Source organism: Marmota marmota, unplaced genomic scaffold, assembly GCF_001458135.2.
Source record: "Marmota marmota marmota unplaced genomic scaffold, marMar, whole genome shotgun sequence".
In the NCBI taxonomy this organism is placed as follows: Eukaryota; Metazoa; Chordata; class Mammalia; order Rodentia; family Sciuridae; genus Marmota; species Marmota marmota.
In genome coordinates this window covers 30,897,598-30,920,741 of record NW_025999932.1, presented here as the reverse complement: position 1 = coordinate 30,920,741, position 23,144 = coordinate 30,897,598, and the positions used below count along the sequence as shown (strand labels likewise).

The 23,144-nt window shown below is 35.4% G+C and overlaps 1 protein-coding gene across 1 annotated transcript in view; it reads left to right on the top strand.

Annotated features, from left to right (window-relative positions):
- Positions 1-23,144, top strand: part of Sohlh2 (spermatogenesis and oogenesis specific basic helix-loop-helix 2) — a 46,967-nt gene that overhangs the window by 12,518 nt on the left and 11,305 nt on the right. The window contains exons 3-9 of the mRNA XM_015483964.2: positions 636-697; positions 777-881; positions 2,616-2,715; positions 4,784-4,894; positions 19,600-19,747; positions 19,910-19,998; positions 20,606-20,727. Of these exons, the coding sequence (XP_015339450.2) occupies positions 636-697; positions 777-881; positions 2,616-2,715; positions 4,784-4,894; positions 19,600-19,747; positions 19,910-19,998; positions 20,606-20,727 (737 nt within the window). The remainder of the gene's footprint in view (positions 1-635; positions 698-776; positions 882-2,615; positions 2,716-4,783; positions 4,895-19,599; positions 19,748-19,909; positions 19,999-20,605; positions 20,728-23,144) is intronic.

The following is a 23,144-nucleotide window of genomic DNA, read 5'->3' as shown; positions in this document are numbered from 1 at the left end:
CATATATATATATATATATATATATATATATATATATAAAATTATAAAACCTAAAGAACATCTACATATATACCTGTATTTAAAAGGGATCATAAGTCTTATATAATTTCCCACATTCTGTATTTACTGGTCCCATCCCTATGATATTGTTTAAAATGTTCATCTTTCCCCTAATGTTTTATAAATTGATGAGCAATTTAAAAATTTGGGTGAGTTTTAAATTCCCTTTTTTTTTCTTTTTTTTGGGGGGCCAGGGATTGAACCCAGGGGTGCTTAACCACTGAGCCATATCCCCAGACTGTTTTTATTTTGAGACAGGGTTTCACTAAGTTGCACAGGGCCTCACTAAATTGTTGAGACTGGCTTTGAACTTCTAATCCTCCTGCCTCATCCTTCTGAGCTGTTGTAGGTGTTTTTATTATTGTAGTTTTGTTTTTAAAGAAAAAGTAGTACATCTTTCACTTCACTGACTAAAGATACCACTTTTGTTAATTTTTTCATATTAATGCCATCATTTTAAGTTCTAAAGAAATAACAGAAATCACTCTAGCTTGGTTTGTAGTAAGTTTAGCTTTTGAATTCCAAAGTTGTGAATGATGATTTTGTTTCATTATAACATTTTCTTTCCCTCTCAGATTTGGCAAGAAGAAAAATACACATTGGTTGTTTGTTTTTATAATCCCTGAAAATTTTAAAGGTATGTGCCTGCTGGATATAGCATTTGTTTTTTCTTCAAACAGAAATAATAAGGTCAATATTTAATACAAAATTCTTAGATTGTATTTCAGGGTATGGAGCTGATATTACTTTAACAGAACCACTGACAATGGAAAAAATGAGTCTTGTGGTAAAATATTGGAAAACATATTTCTCAGATACAGGTGAGTGAAAAATAAATATCCAAAGGTTTGAAAAATTCTCATTAAAATTCTATGAAACCACGCCTGTACATTTTTATATTGGTTCCCACTTGTACTCACATCTTATTTACTGAGAATTAACTATTTGCTACATACTCTAACAAACATGTAGTCTTTGTTTAATTGTGGTCAGAAGAAAATAAAGTATAAATAAAGAGAAAACTTTGTTTAAACCTAAGAGAAAAAGACTTACATCTTAGAGGCTTAAAATGTGTTGCATAATACAGTGTTGTTTGTGGTAGACTCAGGTGGGGTTTTTTTTTGTTGTTGTTGTTGTTTTGTTTTTTGGTAAAAAGATCATTACTAATTTTTTTTAATAGCATAGCTACCATACTTTCTTAGTCATTAAGATGGAGTTAATCATGCTGTGTCATTCTATGAATGTCTAAAATTCAGAGGCACTAGCCATGAATTGGATACTACTTTATTAATAATAAAATAAATTATTCTGTCTCTTTAATAGGATGGTTATATTTCTCTTCTAAATCTCTAGACACAGAGAATTAGTATCAATGTCTCAGTTAGACCTTACATTTCTAATCTCTTTATCTGTTGTATTGTGTGTATTGCTAGAATCTAAACACAAACTAATTAAATTAGCTTTACTTGTAAAAGGACAAGCTCCAGGTTCTGAAATTCTGTTCTATTGGAATTAATGTTGGTCAGTGACTATTGTTTGGTTGTTGCAGGCCTAGGACAATAGCTGATAACTCTTCTAGAATTAAGATGATATCAAATGGGGAGATGTGGGTGAAGGGGTACAAAGTTTCAGCTACGTAAAAGGAACAAATTCCGGAGACCTAACAAACAGCTTGGTGACTGTAGTTAACAATACTGTACTGTTACTTACCTAAGTGTTCCCTTGACATACACAGAAAAGAGAAAATAAATATTTGAGGTAGTAGATACGTTAATTAATTGGATTGTGGTGATTATTGCACAGTATATATCAACTTAATTGTACATCCTGAACACATACAATTTAGGATTGTCAGTTATACCTCAATAAAGGTAGAAAATTTTTAAATTAAGATAATATTTTTTCTTAAAATATGCCTTAGGATACTTTCAGAATTATCCTGTATACGTTCATATTCCAGAAGATACAGCGTTCAGTACATCCTGACTTTTTAAAATCTTATTTTAAAATATTTAGATTAGTGAGTCTGCCTTGTAATACGCCCATGGCTCCCAGCCCCTGCAGTGTCAGAGTTCTTCCTGGAAATGACTGTGGTGGCCAAGGTCCTTTTGGCAATTTGTTCTTAGCTAGTCCTCAGTAGAAACAGAGCAGCTGCTCATCACCTGTCCAAAAACCTTCTATTGGTCACGACCACACCTGCTTCCAGTTGCCTCATCTTTGTACCAAGGATGAGCAGCTGCAAAAAAAAAAAAATAATAATAATAATAAAAAACAAGAAAGAAAGAAAAGAAAAAAATTTTCAGAACCATATTTTGACAATGCAGCTGCTTATTGAAGACTCATATATATTTTCTCTCTTGACATTTACCTATAAATAGGAATTTGATAAATAAATTCAGTGGAATGTGTTTTAAGCACACCTGTCACTTGGTTGAAAAAGAGGATATTCTGGTGTAAATAGTATTTTAATTTTGCTTTCTAACTTGGGTCATTTTGTGCTTCACAGACTGAAATCTAAAAATCGCTTAGAATTAAAATGGTCCTCTTTCTTTCAGATAAGAATGAAAATGCTATAAGAGCTGAAGAACATGAATTACCCCTACAGAGTACCTGTGGTGAACACCTGGGGTATTTTTCCACTGATCTATTCACTTGGTTAGTGGATTTTTTTTATATTAGCAATTTTTACTGTGATCATTAAAAAAAAAATGTTGGTTATGGGAAAATAGCTGAAGTGCTGTGGATGATGCAATAGAAAAAGCTCTTTTGTGGAAGAGGGGTGTGATGTTTTCTGTATTGCAGAAACCTGAGCGGGAACTGTGGGTACTCATTACAAAAATATCTCAATATTAGAAGGTCTTCCATTAACAGTTGTAGTTGACCACAGGGAAACAGGTCAAATTGTAAGGTAGCAGGTTCCCCAGGGAAATGTATCAGTGTTTGAGTCTGGGTTATTAATAATCAAAGTTACATAATGGAAGTGATATTCAAACTTTTAAAAAGCAGTAGAATTCTTTCTTCAAAGAAAAATTTGGAATGCTAATAATTAAACAGAAAAAGCAGCCTTACCTGTTATCCCCCTCCCACTCAACTTTCTCCTTGTTGTCTTTTTTGAACTCATTGCTGCAGTTACTGAAAACCCTCCTCAAAAAAACTTAAGAGATTCTTCCACAGACTTCATGTAGCTTGCCCTTGATACACAGGGCAAGTTATAGAGTGTCTTTCTCTCAGTGTTGTCTGTCATCCTCAGAGCTGTCTGTCTTTTTTAAAACTGGAAGTTAAATCTGCATTGAACAGGCAGTTGAAGTGCAGGTCAGATCCTTCCAATGTTAGCATTGTATTCTTATAAAGATTAAGTTTTTCTGAAGTTCTTTCTCTACTTTTAGCTAATTTCCACAGAGGGTTTAAATAGAGCCTAGGGCTACAAAGTGGATGTAAGTGCCCAGGCTGTGGGTACTAAGTTGAGAATTTAGTCAGTCCCATCTAGAATTTGTAGAATGTGGCCATCTGCTATTTTGAACAAGGAAGGGACTTGGCAACCAGTTAAGTGTGGTTAAACCAAAGATGAGCTCACTTAAGTAGTACAGAGATAGCAACAGCTTCTTTAATCTTATTTAGCATCTTAACCTCAAAGAGCTTTACTGTACCTGGGAGGTGATCCCATATCTCAGATATGAGGTTGGGAAGGGTATTGGCAAGTTTCCTGATTTTCTTATATTACTTGCAAGAGTTTTTCATCTCTACTCATCTTGAATGTTTGTCTCTTCTCAGAATCTTATAACTATAAATAAGAGTAAATGTACAAATCAAGTTTTATTCTTTTAGATAAAGGAAATGGGATTAGTTTGCATGATTTTTAGGTTGATTTAAAAAAAATCAATTGAAAAGCCTGAAGAAGTTCCTGAAAAATAGAAGAGCCAGAAAATGTCCACTAAACTATCAGTTTTGGAATAGAAAGAACCTGCCCTCTGCTGATCAAGTTGAAAAGGGTATTTCTTGGCTGGTACTGTTTATTCTGAAGAGTAGATACAGTCATGCTCCTTTCCTTACAATGGGGATATGTCCCAATAAAAACTTAAATTATTAAGTTGAAATTACCATAAGTCAAAAATACATCTAATCCCCCTAACCTTGTGAATAGCATAGCTTAGTCTAGCCTACCTTAAACATGCTCAGAACACCTATCTTAGCTTATAATTGGCCAAGGTCATCTAACACAAAGCCTGTTTTGTAATACGTTACATAAGCATTGAATATGTTTTGTAATTTATTGAATACTGTGCTGAAAGTAGAAAAGAGAAAGGTGGTGTTGGTGTATATTCACACCATGGTGAAGTGAAAAAATTATAAGCCAAACCAAGGTTGGTTGGGGGACTGTCTATAATTTGGGATATCATAATCAATGAAATCAGAACATTTTAATCCTGCTTTTATCTATTATACTTTATCAGTATATTTTAGAATTTTGAACATCGAACTTACAATGATTTTAATACAGTCTTTTGAAATTTTGAGATAAAATGTTCTGCACAAAATGCATAAGGTAGAGTGCTTCAGTATTTATTGTTCCTTTGTAGGAAGCGAGACATTTATTGTTGTTATCCTTTGTATGAAGCAAGAGACTTAGGAAGCATTTATTTGATTAAGTGTGTTGTGCTTATTGTTTAATATTGCCTGAGAATTTTTCTCTTTAATATGTGGTATCATTTAATCTTGTTTCTAGCGCTGAATCTGTAAGAAATGATATTGGACTTGAATTAAAGACTCCATTGCCAGATTTTGAGAAAAGCAAAAAGATTTCCTTTCTTCATTCAAGCAAAGAAAAGCTGAGAAGGTGAATATTGATATGGCCCTTTTTTAGCCTTACTTCTTTACAGGGAGAAATTTAATGAATTTCATAGTTTTTTTGTAATATTGTTAAGAAATTCAATGAAACATAAATGCGGCAACTCAATAGATGCCACTCACTCTCTCAGTCATTCAACAAATATCTGTGAGTACATACTATATGTAGAGATGAGTAGAGAATGAGTAGAGATCTGAGATTACAAAAATAAATCCCTGACTTCCAAGAAGGCTTCAGTCCAGAGCTTAAGCAGACTTCTAAATAAGCTGTTAAGTAAAAAATATGTTTCAATAGATGTCATGATAGAGAAGAACAAAGTAAGCACACTAAGAAAGTTATTGAAAAATGAGGGAGCATGGAAGGCTTTCTTGAGAAGGTTATAGGCAAATTGAGCTTTCAACAAAAAGTCACTATTCACTTGGTTTAGGAGTCAGGGAGAGATCTATTTTTATTGGCGCATTGTAATTATTTGTACATGCACAAAAAATAATTTGATCAGTCTCATCCCCCAGTGCCCTCCCTTTCTTTCCCCTGGATGGATGTATCATATGAAGGAAAGAGCAGGTACAGAGGCTGGCAGCACCACTGAGTCCCCTGAATTTATAGAACTGTAAATACTTTTATGAAGTTGGCTGTCGGGACTCAAGTGGGAAAAGGGAAGAGATGAGTCATAGAGGGTAAGGGTTGGGAATGTCATGCTGCAGAATTATAATTGCAACCTGGATTATTGGGGAATCACTAGAGAAATTTAGCAAAGGATGATAGTTTAGGATTTATGCCTTAGAATGAATACTCTCACAGGACATTAGAGAGGGAATTGAGTCTGGAGTCCAGGAGTAGTTAGAAATTTTGAGATCCTACGCAATAGTGTTAGAAATGGGTGGGAGAGGAATAAGCCAGTTCTAAATTAAGAAAGTGAAATCAGCATGTACATGACTGAAGGGAGACTCAAGTGTCACTCCCAAGTAGATGTGGACTAGGAGTTACAGTAAAATGGAAGTCTGGGGCTGGGGTTGTGGCTCAGTGGTAGAGCACTTGCCTAGCATGTATGAATTACTGGGTTCAATTCTCAGCACCACATTACATAAATAAATAAAATAAAGATATTGTGTCCAACTACAACTTAAAAATATTTTTAAAAATGGAAATCTGAGGAGTGTGAGGTGCACATTTTAATTTTTGCTCTTATTGAGTTTAAACACCTCCAGGTTTAAATAAAGAATAGGCCCTTTGATTCTTAAGGAAGGTCTAGGACAGAAATGCAGACTTAGGGGTGTCAGGGAACAGCATTTATTTGAAGCAGTGAGTATAGGGATGGCTACAGGAGGACTGTGAAAAGCATGGGGGAAAGATAGAAGTGGAGAAGAGGACCTTGAGGAAATCTTGATATTTAAGTCATAGGCAGCAGAGAGGGAATGAGGAAAAAGAAGAGTTAGGAGAGAGGTAAGGCCAAGAGGGAGGGAGCAGTCAGGAGGAGGCCAGAGGAGAAGCATTTCCCAAAGGAGTGCGTGTTAGGAGCGTCACAAGGCAGAGAGAGCAGGAAGGGAAGGGATGATCCTGTCATTGATTGTTTGTATTTCTTTTTCTTTTGGTGCTGTGGATGGAACCCAGGGTCTCACATGGGTTAGGCCAGTGCCCTTCCAGTGAGTTATATTCCCAGCCCTGATTACTTGTATTTAGCAAAGCTCAAACATCATTGATCTTGTTAAAAATAATTTCACCAGTATGGTGTTAGGGAAGAAACACCATTTCAGAAAGATGAGAAGTGAAAGGTGGAAACAGATGAAATGAAGGAAAAAAATGAATCTATGAGGGAACTTAGGGTAAAATGAGAGGTTTTTATAAGTCTGGGCCAGTCTTCAGTATGTTTATGTGTATATTACACACAAAGACAGCTTGAAGGGAGGGAGAAAGAGAAGGTCTTGAAGATACTCATGTTCTGATAATCTGCAGCTGCATTAAAAATTAAGCCAACATGTACTGACACTGTTCATTTCAACCTATCTTGTGGTTTTGTGGGTCAGCATTTAAGCAGGGTCCAGTCAGGCAATTCTGTCTCTGTAACATTAACTGAGGTCATTTGGTAGTTTTTGGCTTTGAATGGTCCAGTCAGGAGTATCCAATGAATCATATGTCTTGTACCTTTGCAGGGCTAGTTAGAAGGTTGAACTCAGCTGGGGCTGACAACTGAAGCCTCTCAGCATGGTAGTTCCAGGGTTGTCAGACTTCTGACCTGGCAGCTCAGGGTTCTTGGAGAGAATATTCCAAGAGACAGAAAGTGGAAGTTGCCACTCTTTTAAGGCCTGGTCCCCAAAATGGGCCCAGAGCCACTTCTGCATATGCTCTGCATCCAGCAGTCACAAAGCCCACCCAGGGCTAAGGGTAGGGGATATAGACCCAACCTCTCAGTGGGAAGGATGTCAAAGAGTTTACTCCACCACTGTTGGTAAAGGGGAAGGATTGTTATGGATGGGTTTAGTGTCCCTGACATGACAAAAGGCTATGGAATCCAGAAACAGACAGAAGAACACCTCTTCCACTGAAAATGGAGATGTGGGTACAGATGAGTTTTTTGAAGGGACCAGACAGAAGGATGAGGTGGACCAAGTTCTATGCTGAATGTCCCCTATTGTCTGGTAAAGATTAGTGGGAAGATGGTGGGGTTTGAGGATTAATAGATGTGATGGCTTCAGTCACATATCTTGCTTAGATATCATTGATCTGCAGCAAAACAAGGAAAATATAGTACAATTAGTATATTTAAAGTTGCCTAAATAAAATTTATGTCGTAAGATTATATTCTTCCTAATTGATTTGATATTAAAATGGTGGTATTAGTAGATGGTTATAATGAAGTGATATTAGGAGAGGATACTTTTTAAAACTTGTATTTCTTGTCCAGATCTAATGTTGGGAATATTTTACTGGTCCTTCAAAGTTTTATGTTTGTTTTATTTTTTTAATTTGATCATCGATGAACATTAAAATCTAAGAATCACTGATCTAATAATAGATTAATGCTTTGGAGTATTTGCGCCTATGGCATTATTTGAAGGACTAAAGCTCTTTGTTTCCCAAAAAGAAAAGCTGTCACAAGCACCTCTCCTCTTCTCCTTTGGAGATTTGCTTGGGAGATACAGAAGGTAAACAAATCATCCCTAATTTTTTCCCCCCTTTCCCTGTTCTTAATCCTCTGCCTATTCCTGTGAATCTTAACAGGTTGCTTCTAGTTTATTTCCCTTCCTCCTCTTCCAAATCAACTACTTTACATATGGTTTTATCTTTTTAAGTTTTTAAGCACAACAGGGTAGCACATTTATTAATAATATTACGAAATAATGATTCTGGCCACTGGTTTTGAATATCTGCATTTGGGATTTTCTTTTTAAAACACTCCAACACCCCCATTGTCGTTATTAGAACAGATGAATAAACATTAGCTAACCAATTCTGACAGTCTTGGTGAAATCGCCTTTCTTGTATATTCAAAAGTAGGTAAATGTGCTGTGCTGTTCTCTCCAGGACATGTGCTTCTCCCAGGGATGCCATCATTTTTTGTGTGCGGCTGTGAGTCAGCCATGCTGCTTTAGTCATTTTCTGGATGGCTACTTACTTAAAGTGAAAGTGAGCTTTGCCATGGTGTGACACAAATCAAGGCTTTTCCAAGTCTGGTTGAGCCTTAAAATTCCAGGAAGGTAGAACAGGGAGCTCTCAGAGGGTTCCCCCATGAGCTCTTGTTTACTTGAGACACGTTTGTACAGAGGAGAGATCCAAGTACTTGGAGTCTGGACCAATATCTCTTTAGTTAGCCCAGATCCCTTTCAGCCTCTCCTAACTGAAGAAAAGTTAACTCAGATTGAATTGGCTTCCTTGGAAGATAACAGACAAGGCATACCCTTTGATCCATTGTCACCTATTGCTATTTCCATACAAAAAGATAAAAGGAAAGTCAAGGTTACCTGAAGTTCCTGGAGCCTGTAATTGCATTTCTTTGTGCCAGTATTAACATCCTTCAAAAAATTTTAAACTTTCTCTCCCTGTATTTTTTTCTCTGTAGTTTTAAAATATTGTGAAATAATTAAGACACAATGAGATTAACAGCAAAATTTTTGAAAAGTTGGTTTCATACAGTTTCAATGAGGAAGGAACACAACATGCCATGCAGGGCCTCATGGAGAAGCATTGGGTTGGTCAGGAGGTAAACAAATGCATAGGCCTCTCTAAATCACAACATTTCCCTCATATTGAGATATTTCTTTGTGTATTAAACATGTCTTTATTCTGATGATTTGATATCTGGTACCTTTCTAACCATGGAGACATAGCCCCTCCCATGGTTAGCCACTTCTTAGAGATAGTAAATTACTCACCTGGGAGCTTATCTTCCATATGCCAACTAACCAGTCCAGAGTCTACATTCCCTCCCCTCCTGTTTGGGGCCTTTACACTCCAGGCCAATATTCCTCTGCCCTCATCATCACACATCAGGTTCCATACAACTTAGGACAGCCCCTGTACCCACAGTCTACTAAAGCTATTCCAACTAGCCCATCCTAAGCTTGTTACCCTGCCTCACATAGAAACCGTAATAGAGAATCTTGCCCACATTTTCCTCTGCCCTCTTCTGGCTAACCTGTGAACTTCTCTTCTTTATGTGGCCCTACATTGCATGGAAGGCCTCCTTTTTGGGAAACTGTGAACAATAAATCAGCTTTTCAGTCGTAGCCATATCCAGATCTGTTGGCCTCACTTTACCTGATTAATGAAACCTACATTTGAAACATATTTCTGGTCTATCCTTTTCGCCCCCCTGAGGTGACTGCTGTTCTGATTTCTGTCACCATAGATTAGTTTTGTTTGTTCTATAAATGGAATTGTCAATATGTACGCTTATATCTGGACTCTTTAACTTGGCAGATGTTTTGAGATTCATTAATATGCATATTATAGGTATCAGTAGTTTGGTCCTTTTATTGTTTAGAAAATTCCATTATGTAAACATACCACATTTAGTTATTCATTTTTTGACTTTTATCTATTAAGAATAAAGCTACTGTGAACATTTTTTTAATGTATGTTTTTGGGAACCTAGGTTTCCATTGCTCTTACCACATAGCTAGTAGTAGCTTTGTGTATCATAGGTTGAGTGTATATGTGTATTTTCCTAGCAGATCTCCAAAACTGTAGCACCATTTTTGCACACCCGCCAGCAAAGTTCAAGTGCACTGGTTGTTCCATATCCTCTCCCACATTTGGTTTTGTTAGTCTTTTTCATTTTAGCCATTGTAATGATTGTGGAATGTTACCTAATTGTGATTTTTAAATTTGTTTTGCTGATGATTAACAAGGTTGAGCACCTTATGATACACTTTTGGTCATTATATATTTTCTTGTAGAAACAGTTGTTCAATTCTTTTGCCCATTTGTAAATATCTGGTTGTGTTTTTGTTGCATTCTAAGAATTCTGTGTATAATCTGAATTCAAATCCTTTATCAGATTTGTTTGTTGAAAATATTTTCTCCCAGTCTATGGCCCACTGTTCAGTTGTGTAACAGTGATTTTTTGATGAGCAGAAGTTTTTAAAATTTTTTGATGAATTCTAATTTATTAACATTTTAAAATATGTACATTATTTTCTTTGTCTTGTAGTAGAAATCACTACTTCTATGAAGGTGCTATGGCATGTCTCTATGTTGTCTTGTAGTTTTAGCTTTTATGATGAAATATTTTGACAGAGACAACATTGAAGGTTTATTTTGTTTTGTTTTACATGGCTATTTTTTAACATTTTGTTGAAAAGGCTTTTAGTCAATGATGAATTGTTTTGGCACATTCATAAAAATCAATTACCATATGATTATCAACACTTTCCTAGGGTCCTTATTTAATTCTACTACTTATCTGCTTTACTCCAGTATACAGTGTCATGATTATTGTAACTTTATAATGAATCTGAAAATCAAAGTCTTCCAACTGTATTTTTTATTTTCAATTGGCTTTGGATATTAAAGGTCCTTTGATTTTTCATGTAAATTTAAAAATAAGCCTATAAATTTATTTTTATTTTAAATCCTGCTAGGATATTGATTAGGGTTTTATTTGTCGATTGATCAGTTTGGGAAAGAATTGATATTGAGCAATGTTAATCCTTCCATCTCTCCATTTTATTTTTCCAATCCTGGGTATTGAACCCAGAGGTGTTCTACCACTGAGCCACATCTCCAGTCCTGTTTATTTTTTATGTTGAGACAGGGTCTTGCTAAATTGCCCAGACTGGTCTGGAATTTGGTATTCTTCTGCCTCAGCCACCTGAATAGCTGGGGTTACAGGTGTGCACCACCATGCCCAACTACTGGTAAATTTTAAAATATTACTATTTTTTAATTTAAACATGCAAGTAGATATCTTTGATTTGTTTCCAGTCTTACAGGGAAAGTAAGTCTTTTGCCATTACAATAAGCTGTAGATTTTTGTATGAGCCTTTTATCAGCTTATAAAGCATTCCAGGTAGTCCTATTTTGAGTTTTATCATGAATGGATTTAAAATTTTGTCAGCGTCTTTTTCTGTATATATTGAGATGATTACATGGTTTTCATCAATGTAATGTGGCCATTACATTGATTAAAATGCTACACTCCACCTTGTCTTGATGTATTTATCTTTTTTATTTGTTTCTGTAGTGGATTTGCTATTATTTTGTTAACAACTTTTGCATCAGTGTTTGTGAAGGATGTTGATATGTAGTTTTCTTAAAATGCCTGTCCAATTTCTCTATCAAGGAAAAGCTTACCTCATAAAATGAAAGTTATCTTCTCTCTTTTATTATCTAAGAGTTTATGTAGCAATTGATAGAATTCAACAGTGAGGTCATCTATGCTTGTTCTTTGCCAAAAGGTTTCTAATTAAAAATTCAATTTCTTTAATGGTTATAGGACTAGATTTTCTATTTTTTCCTGTGCCAGTTTGGGCTAATTTATGTCTTTCATGAAATTTGTCCATTTTATCTAAGTTTGTTAAACTTATTGAGCAACTATATGTTCATAATACTCTTATTATCATTTTAACTTTTGTAGATCTGTGGCAATGGTTTCTTTCACTGATGGTATTGATAATTTGTGTCTTTTTTCCTTTAATTATAGCAAAGTTTTTTTTAGCCAGTTTATTGATTTTTTCAGAGACTCTGATTTTGATTTACCAACTTTCTGTATCTTTTTGCCCATTTTTTATATTTTGCCATTTTCTGTTCTTTCTCATTTTCTTCTTTCAATACTTTTTTAATCTCTTTTTTTTTGTGTGTAGAAACTTAGATCATTGATTTTTAACAGTTTCTTCTTTTCTTATGTAAGCATTTACAACTAAAACCCAAAGTTTGTGTGTGTGTGTGTGTGTGTGTGTGTATGTATGCTGCAGTGCTAGCTACAGCTCATACACTTTAGTATATTTTCACTGTAATTCAGTTAAGAATGTCTTCTTATATCCCATATGACATTCTTTTTTACAAATGTCTATTTAGAAGTGTGTAAGTTAATTTCCACATGTTTGGAAATTTTTCAGATATTGAGTTACAATTACATTGTCATCTGAGAATATCCTCTGTGAGTTTTCATCCTTTCATAATTTCTTAGACTTTACTTTATGACCCAGACTGTGTTCTCCCTTGATGAATAATCCATATGCATTTGAAAAGAGTATGCATTCTGTGATTTGGGGGTGTAGTGTTTTATAAATATTAATTAGGTATATTTGGTTGATAGTGCTTTCCTTGTATTCTGTACCCTTATTCCTTTATTTCCCGCCCTGAGGGTTAAAGTGATGACTATAGGTTGGTCCATTTTTCCCTTTTTCTGACACTTTTTTTCTTTTTCCTCCTGACAGTTTTTGTTTCGCATGTGTATTTTGAAACTTTGTTGTTAGGTGCTTGTCTTCTTGAAGAATTGATCCATGAATCATTGGGAAATGATATCTTTAGTTGTACTCTTTGTCTTAAAATCTACTTTGAAATTAATATAGTTTTTTTTGTAATTAGTGTTTGCGTGGTTTCTTATAACTTGTATATATCTTCACATGTTAAAAGTGTTGTTTGTCAATAGCATATAGTTGAATCTTGAATTAATTTATTTGAAGTGCTGGGGATTGAACCCAGGACCTTGTGCATGCGAGGCAAGTTCTACCACCGAACTATACCCCAGCCCTTGTTTTCACTTTTCTTTTGCCCATTCTGATAATCTCTGCCATTAAATTAGAGAGTTTACTAAATTTATATATATGTAATTACTGTTAAGTTTGATTTTAGGTTCCAATTTTTCTGTTTTGTTTCACTAGTCCAATTCATTTTCTTTTTCTTTTCTATTTATTTCTCATTGCCTACCTTCTTTTAGATTCATCAAGTATATTTTGGCATTTTTAAAATCTCCTCCATTGAAATTTTAGCTAAAACTATTTTTTACGACTTGCACTAGGGATTATAATGTTCATACTTAATTTACCATTACCTACTTTAAAGTTGATAATATGTCCTTAACATACAACCATGTGTTTACATTCTCTCTTTGTTAATGTCATAATTTAACATTTACATGTAATATCAACCTTACATTGTTATTCATTTTATTTTAAATAGTAAGCTATTGTTCCAGTTATTTATTACTTTGTAGCAAATTACCCCCAGAATTTAGTAACTGAAAGCACCCACAAGTTTATCATATCTCATGATTTTATGGGTCATCAATTTGGGCAGAACTTGGCTCCGTGGTTCTTCTCTGCATGGTATTAATTGCTGTCACTCCATGGTCTGCAGCCAGCTAATGGCCTGTCTGGAAAGTCCAGCATGGTGCCATGCACATACATGACCTCTTGATGGGGAGGCTGCAGGTTGTGCCCTCTTTCACTGTGGGCTCAGCATCTTTCCACATGGTCTTTCCAGCAAGTTAGACCTCTTCCAGAATAGTGCAGGGTTCTGTGAGACCAACATAGAAGCTATGTCTACTGAATTGCTAGTCCCAGAAAAGTCAAAGAGCCCCTTTAATATCTTTGGCTAAAGCAGGCACTTTCTAGCAGAGATTCAAGAGAAAGGAAAATAGATTCTGACTCTTCATTGGGGGAAATGATAAATAATTTTCAGTCACGTTAATCTGTAACTTTTTTAAAAACTCAAATTTGAATTCCTTTTCCAAGTAAAACAGGCTCTGTTTACCAGGTTATTTTTGAGTTATACAAATTCTCTCTTCATGTATTTCCCTGCATTCCCATGCTTCGCTTCCGTATTCCCCCATTTAATCTTGGCTGTCACAATCAGAGAAACAGAAAGTACAAAGACATGGTAGAAATCTTAGCAACAGATCCAGTTCCTCTTGGCCTGTCAAATAGATGCATGCTATTGGTTTAAAAAATGTTAATAAAACGAGCCTTTTATGTATGCCACTATTTTTATCATGTCATATTCTTCACTTTTTTGGGTAATTCTATTTCCATCAGATATTGTTTCCCAACAGCAAATAGTGATATAAAGGAATTTTCATATAAGTAGGGATTTTGATATCACTAGACCTGCAGGGTAAGAAAGCTAAAGGAAATTCTTCAGATTGAAGGGAAATAATATCAAATGCAAACTAAATGTCCAGGAAGGACTGAACAGCACCAGAAATGATAAATATGCAAGTAAATATTTAAAAGCAAACATTTTTCCTTTTCATTTATTTAAAACACTGAAGAATATTATAAGCAGAAATTATACAGTTGTATTGTGGGGTTTGTAATGTCTGTAGAGGTTGTAGACATGAAAATTATAACATGAAGAGTGAGTGGGATAAATGTCCTTATGTGACTGCAGTATTTGTATATTTTATGTGGTCATAAAATATTAACTCTAAATAGACTATGAAAAGTTCAGATACATATGGTAATCCCTAGGACAATTCTAGTGAGATAAGAAGCCACACTCCTCTCTCATTTTGGTGGGCACACAAAAATAAAAAAAGGACAAATAAACTTAAAATATTAAAATTTGAGTTTTAAAAATATTCAAATAGAAGCCAGGAAAACAGAACAAAAACAAAAGAGAATATAGGAAAAATATTAAAATTGAAGATATTTATCCAATTGATAGGCAGAGATTGTCAGGATAGATCAAAACAAACAAAAATCAAGACCAATATACCTGGGGCTATAGCTCTGTGTTAAAGTACTTGCCTGGCATGCATGTGGTCCTGGGTTCAATTCCAGTACCACCAAAACAAAACATCAAAACAAAAAAAAAATCATCTCCCTGCTGTCTATAATAAATAAATTTTAAATATACTGATATAATAAATTAATAGAGAAATACACCCTGTGAAAACAGTATACGATCAAATTGGCTATGTTGATATAAAATTAAATAGACTTAAAAGCAATGTCATTTGAGATTAAAAAAAAGACATTTTGTAATAACGAATGTGTCAGTTTATCAGAATGATAAAAATCACAAATATGGATTATAATAGAGTGTCAAAATATTTAGATCAAAATTTACAAAATTAAAAGGACAAATAGACAATTCTACAACAATTGTTATAGATTTAACATCCCTTTCTCAGCAATTTATACAACTAGATACCAAAAAAAAAAAATCATTAAGATACAGAAGGTGTGAATATTTTTAATCACCTTGATGTAATGGATATTTATAGAATACTCCCAACAACTGCAGCAGAGCACTCCTCTCTCCTTTTTGTGGGCACGCAGAACATTGACTTACACAGACTGTGTGCTAAGGTGTAAGAAGTTTCATTTCACTGAAAAAAACTTGAATTCATGAAAAGTATGTTCTCTGACCACAATTAAATTGTTAGAAATCAGTAAAACTTAAAGGGAAACCTGTATTACTTAGAAATTAAAAACAAAGTTCTAAATAATTTATGAATGGATGAAAAAAATCATCAGGAAAATAAAACAAAATATTTCAAAGCAAATGATTATGGGAATATGTAGAATACATCAAAATTTGTGGGATGTAGCCAAAGCAAAACTTACAGTAAACACTATGGCTTATGTTATGCCAATAGATTGAACAACTTAGGTGAAATGGACAAATTCTTAAGCATTTTGACAAAACTGATGTGAAGCAGAAAACATGAATAGCCTAATATTAAAGATATTGAACTTGCTACTACCGATAGCTTAACAAAAAGAAAAACTTCATGTGCAGATGATTTTACCAACAACTTTCATTTAAAGAAGCAACTCCAATCTAAAACAAACTCTTAAAGAAAGTAGAGAACACCTCCTAACCCATTTTATGAGGCTAGCATAATCCTAAATCAGACACAGGTATTATAGAAAAAAATTACAGACCAGTATCCCTCATGAACATAGACACAAATATATTTAACGTAATTTTAGCAAACTAAATAAAAAATGATATAATGTATTATGACCACAAGTTTATCCTAGACTTGTATAATTGTTAAAAAAAAAAAAAATCAACCAGTGTAATCCACCACATTTGCAGGAATAAAGGAGAAAAAGCATGTTGTTAGCAGGTTTAGAAAAGTGACTTGGGCTGGGGCTATGGTGCAACTCCGTGGTCAGACTGTGTGCTTTCTTGCCTATCATGCATTGGGGCCCTTGGTTCAGTCCCCACCACCATAAACAAAACAAAACAAAACTTGACAGGATTATTCTTTCTAGATAAAACAAAAATCTCTTGGCAGATACATGTGGAAAAGAACCTCCTCAGTCTGTTGAAGTGTATCATGATACACCTATAGCTAAAATTTTGACTGTTTCTAAAACGGATCAGAAACAAGATAAGTGTGCCCATCCTTAATCATTTCAGTTCTTCACTACATAGACAGTCCCACCCATTGTAATTAGACAAGATAAGAAACAGATGTGAAAATTAGGAAGAAGCAAAGCCCTTTTACTTATAGATGTCATGGTAGTTTTTGTATAAAGTTCTAAAACACTACAGAAAAACAAAATATTTGCTAAACAGATATGCTTGACAAATACCAAAGGTAGGGAAAAGAATCCCTAAGACTTAATAATATCCTGGATTCCAGTTAAAATGTAGGTAAAATATTTGAACAGCCACTTTACAAAGGAAGGTATAAAAGTTATCAATAAGCACAGGAAAAAGTTGTTCAACATCATTAGTTGTGAGGGAAGTGAAAATTAAAGAATAATGAGATATTACCATGTATTTTGTAGAAAGACCCAAATTTAAACTACTGACAATATTGAATATTGCTAAAAGATATGAAACAAGTCTGATCCATTGATGGTGGGAGTGTCAAATGGTACTACTATGGTAAAAGTGCTTCTAGTTTTTTATAAATTTATAATATGAGCTGTCATTTCTATTCCTAGATGTTTAGTCAAGAGAAATAAGAACATGCATTCTTCAAAAAAAGATGTACAGAATGGTCAAGCCACTTTATTCATAATGACCCAAACACTGGGAACAGCCCAAGTGTTCATCAACAAGGGAATGGATACATATGCTGTGGCACATTGATACTGTAGATTACTATTATTCAGCAAAAAGAAGCAGACTTCTTTCTGATATAGGCAACCACATGGATAAAATCTCAAAAGCATGCCTAGTAAAAGAAGCCTTATAAAAAGATTTGATTTGATTTATGTGCTGCTTGAGGACAGGCAAAAGTAATGTGGGATGGAAAAAAGTCAGAAATGTGGTTGCCTCTTACGGGAATGATGGTAGCAATGACTTGCAAAAAACAAAGGGAACTTTCTGAGGTTCTGAGACTGTTGATGCGCTTTTCTGATGTGCAGATGTATGTACTTGTCCAAACTCATAGAATGTGACCTTTAAGATTTGTGTATTTTATCTTACATAACTTTTACCTGAAAATAAAGTAATTTGAGCTTTGGTAATTGATACATTCAGGGTTGAAGTCTACAACCTAATTTGAAAGGCTTTACTGTGTTAAAACTGGTTGATGTATGAATGAACAGTGGGGTAATATATGTATGATTAAAGCAGATACAGTGAATATTAATTAAACACCAAGCAGTGGGTACATAGGTATTTGTGTGATTCTTCAACTTTTCTGTATGTTCAAACATTTTTCTAATTAATACTGGGAAAATATTTAAAAGCATCTTTCATGATGAAAGTGACATATGTCTAGCAAAAATATTTGGAAAGTGTAGAAAATTTAAAAAAGAAGTATTACCCATAGCATTGCTATCCAGAAATAAATATTACTTAATATATTTATTTCAGTCTTTTTTCTGTGTTTTGTTTTTGCTTTGTTTAATGGCTGGGATTATATTCTACATGCTGTCTTGCATCCTATTTTTTTCTCCAATAAGCTTTATAAAATATCCCTTCCACTGCCAAATGTTATTGTACTAAACTAGTGCACTGTAGTTGGCCTAAGGCATCCTCGTATGTTATGTTTAGACTGTTTTCCATATTTTACTAACATGTACTTCCATAATAGGTATCTTTTTTTACAATTAGTTTTTGTTTTAGATTATCCCTGTAAGTACCATGTCAAAAGTTATAAAAAGTTTTTGGGCTGTAGTTGTGGCTCATGTATGGGGCACTGGGTTTGATCCTCAGTACCACATAAAAATATATAAATAACATAAAGGTACTGTGTCTATATATAACTAAGAAAAAATTAAAAAATACTAAAAAAAGTTATAAAAAGTTTTAAACCCAGTCACATAAATTGTTGGCTTTCCCACCCTTTTCCTTTCAGAAGGGTTTCTGACATCTCTGGAGAAACCCTAGAACTCCCAAAGCCCAGTGAAATTATCACTCATCTAGAATATTTGTTATTCACTAACTGTATATCAGACTACATTTTAAAATGTTCATTTCTCTGCTATTCCATGGCCCAGAGAGGTTTAGTACTTGCCTACAGTCCTAGCTAGTAATTAGCAGAGTCACCCTGTATGTCATCATTGTATCTAGCCCCAAACAGGTGCTTAATAATACTTCATAAATGAGCACTCTGATGAATGAAGGCATCCAGGGATTCAATCAGATCTACATTTCTGACTATTTCCCTTCAGAACTCTGAAATATCTAATTTCCCTCTGATATGATCCTGGACATTGTTCTCATTTGCATATTGGTTTATTTGTTCTGTCTATACTTCCCTCATGGAAAGAAAATCATCTTCTCATTTTCCTTTGGCTCAGGCCACAGAATTACGTGTAAAGCCCATGTGTTACAAGGTTCTAATTGATCTATTGTTGAAATTTGGTCCAGTCCCAGTTACATCAGAATGCTGACTGCTTCTTGCCTGCTGACTTTTAGTGTGAATTGCAGAAGGAGATATATATATATGACCACACATACACAGAGTACATGGTTCTCTCCTCAGAGGGCAGAATGTTCAGTAGTTTTCTGTAGGCAGTGAGAGTATGTGTTTTCCCCACTGTGTGTGCACCCTGCACAGGCCCAGGATGAGGGATCTGGGTACAAGGTGCAGACATTGGACCTTGACAGCAGTTCCTTGTGCAGCAGGTGCCTGGGAATTTGTGATTTCAGAAGTTGTGAGTGTCGCTGTCTTGTGGGGACGTGTCCTTTCTCTGAAACAGACTAGATGGGAAGGAGTATGGGCCATTCCTTTGCAAATAAACCCAGAAGGAAGGAAGGAAGGATTGTTTGTCCTTGTGTGCAGGAAACAAACGAGACTAATTATTCCTTATTTACTGCAATTCTTTGATCAGAGAACGAATCAAATATTGCTGTGAGCAGCTGCGTACTCTCTTGCCGTATATAAAGGGGAGAAAGAATGACGCGGCTTCAATTCTTGAGGCAACAGTTGATTATGTGAAATATATCCGGGACAAAATCCCTCCAGCCATTATGGGCCAGGTATTCAACTCCTAAAGCTTTGAATTTTATCCTTATAGACAATGCTTTAATGCTATAGAATTTTATTTCAATTTTTTAAACTGGAAATCAATGTGTCTTTGTATATGTATAAAAATATCTATTGTCTATCCAACATTATCTGTCAATCATTGTATGTTTCAGATTACAGAAGCCCTTCAGAACAATCGGAGGTTTTGCAAGAAACAAATGCCTATCCAGCTATCCCTCCCAGGCACTGTCTTGGCACAAAGGTATGATTAGGGCTCTTGCAAGTCCAAAGTCGGCTTGTTATTTTCCTCCCATGCTGATGCCAGAAGTGTAGACAGGAATTGAATTCATCCACAGTGAGAACTCAGGTACTTATTGCTGATGTGTATCATTTCATTATAGTGATAAACACACGTAATATTCTCAGGCTCCTGGCTGTTTTATCATTTTTCTCACTCTTCCTCTTGTTACTGAAGGACCTTAAAATAAGGTTGGCTGCCCCAGACTATAGTGACTATGGAGCCCAGCAGGGGCATGATGGATTCTAATGCTCCTCCATCCAGGAGGTTGAAGGCCCTGGTGCATGCAGCCCTATTTCAGTTAATTCTTAAAGGAACTCCCTAGTACAAAATCTGACATACCAAACAATAGCTTACTTATTTAGATTTACTAGAATTCATAAACAAAGAGGAAAAGCCAGTCATTTTAAGGAAGCATACTGGGTCCCGTTCAACTCTTTGTTCTCATATTTTAAATAATCCATAGGTGAGGTTCTGTCAGGATTTTTTAGGACTTGATTGGTTAAAGAGCATTTGAACTCAGCAAGTTCTAGAGGGATATAAAAACTGTTATTTATTGGTTCCTTTTAAGGGAAAACAGTGTGTTGACAAGCACTTACTCCCCTGTGAGAGGGATCCAGTTCCTGGCTAACAAGTGCTTGAATATGTATTCCATTGCTACTGCAGGGGACTCCTTGGATCAAGTTGTGAGAGGTGAGCCATATCTAATGCCTTTGCTGCTTATGGAATGCTGGGGCTTGCATGGACAATCTTTGTTCATCTGGGCTTCTGTACCTTTGCTCCCATGACCAGGGGATCAAGCATAGCTGAAAGATTACACCATGAGTCCTTCCGGTATTGTCAACTTGAAGTTCATAAGGTGGTCGTGGACATTTAAATAGTGGTATCCCAGAACTTGGGTTCAAAGTTGACCTTAATTACCAGAAAACACATCAATGATAAGCGCATTGATAGTTTGGTTCATTATATAAATAGAATCTAAAGGGAAGGGAAGTAAAGTTGTCCCTCAGTATCCATGGGGGATTTGTTCTGGGTCCACCTGCAGATTCCAAACTCTGTGGATTCTCAAGTCCTTTATGCAAAATGGCGTGGTATTTGCATATAGAATGTGTATTCCTCTCCCATACAAGAAATCCTCTCTATGTGACTTACATACCTGATACAATGTAAATGCTATGTAAATGGTTGTTATATTGTGTTACTTAGGGAATAATGACAAGAAAAATAGTCTGTGCATGTTCAGTACAGATGTAATTAAAATTTTTTTTCAATCCATGGTTGGTTGATCCCTAGATGAGGAATCCATAGATACACAGGGCTGATTATATTCATATTGATTCAGTACTTATTGTGTACAGAGCATTTAACGTAGTATTTACCACCTCACATTTCTGCTTAAATGTTGCCTTCTCAGTGAGTCCTTCTCAACTGCCCAGTTAAAGCTAAACATACCTCCTCACCATACATGTTGCAGGGGACTCCTCACTCACTTGTTTTACTGGATTTGTCTTCATAACACCACCTGCTAATAGTCTTTACTTGCATGTTTTATTTATTGCCTATCTTCTCCCATTAAAATGCTGACTCTTGAGGTGGGAGGTTTTTTGCTTTTGGTCTTTGCTTGTTTTGTTCATTGCTCGTATTTCTAATACCTAGAACAATTACCAGCACACAGTAGGTGCTCAATAAATGCTCATTATGCAAACATTCATTGCCCACTGGGAGGCCTTTTTGTTATATGTGCGATATAAACCTATACCTGCTCATGTACTTGTAGAAATAAGAAGATGGGAAAGAACAGAGCCAGACAAAAAGAACACAACATTTAGTTTGTGACTTCTGGTATTCCTGAAGATAAATCTCAGTTGAGAAACCAGTAAGGCATGGAATTACTCTCCTGAATGTTGAATGCTGGGCAACCAGACTGCCTGTCTCTCTGGCTAGCTAGTCTTAGGTGACCCCTCTGCTGACTTCTTCCAAGAGATTCTGCTCTCAGCACCTCCCTTGTGTTGAGAATGTCTCCCCCTCACACTCTCCAATTTATTCCAATTCTGTCCCTTAATTCTCAGCTTAAATTTCCCTGCCTCAATGATGAGGACACATAAGATGAACAAGATGCATTTCTTTTTTTCCTCATAGAGCTTGCAAATCAGTGGCAGAGAACATCACGAAAGCAAACCATGGTTCACCCAGTATTTTAAGTGCTATAGTAGAGGTACTGTGTGCATGTATGGAGGTAGAGTGGTGACCAAAGGAACAAAAGAAGTCCCTAGGATTAGTGTCTAAAATCAGAAGAAAAAGGGGTCAAAAATAAAATAGTCCTCCTTGTTCATGTAATTGGAGAAGCCTCAGGGTGTGTTTTTTGTTTTTATTTTAATTTTGTTTTGTATTTTTGGTCAATTTAGACTTCTTTCCTGGACTAGGGAAGAGAGAAGGAGAAGGGAGCAGGGGAAGTCACCATGAGCCACAGTTAGATTGCTTATAGTACCTGTGGCTGAATGTGACATGGCATCATTAAATTGGCCTAGATTAAATAAGATTAAATAAGATAGAGGTCAGACCACAGGCGTATCCCTGTCAATGTTATTTCTTGTACTTGCAGTACTGTTTATATTGTGCAGAAAATCTAAAGAACCATTTTCATGGCAGAGTTTAGGCCTTTCTTGCATCTCACGGTATTGCATCATCCAAAGAGACTGCTCTTAGGAAGACACAAATTCACTAGGAGCAGAGGCTTGTGGCATGTTTAAACCAGAGGAGACCTGCAAGGTCAATCAGTCAAATCCCCATTTTAATTTTGTTTATGTATATTTTTCCTTTTGAAAAGCAGCACGCATCCTGTGCTAATCTGACTAAGCTCAGAAGTGTTCATTTTGTGTATATTCTCTTTTTTTTTTAAATTTTTTATTGTTGGCTGTTCAAAACATTACATAGTTCTTGATATATCATATTTCACACTTTGATTCAAGTGGGTTATGAGCTCCCATTTTTACCCCATATACAGATTGCAGAATCACATCAGTTACACATCCATTGATTTACATATTGCCATACTAGTGTCTGTTGTGTTCTGCTGCCTTTCCTATCCTCTACTATCCCCCCTCCCCTCC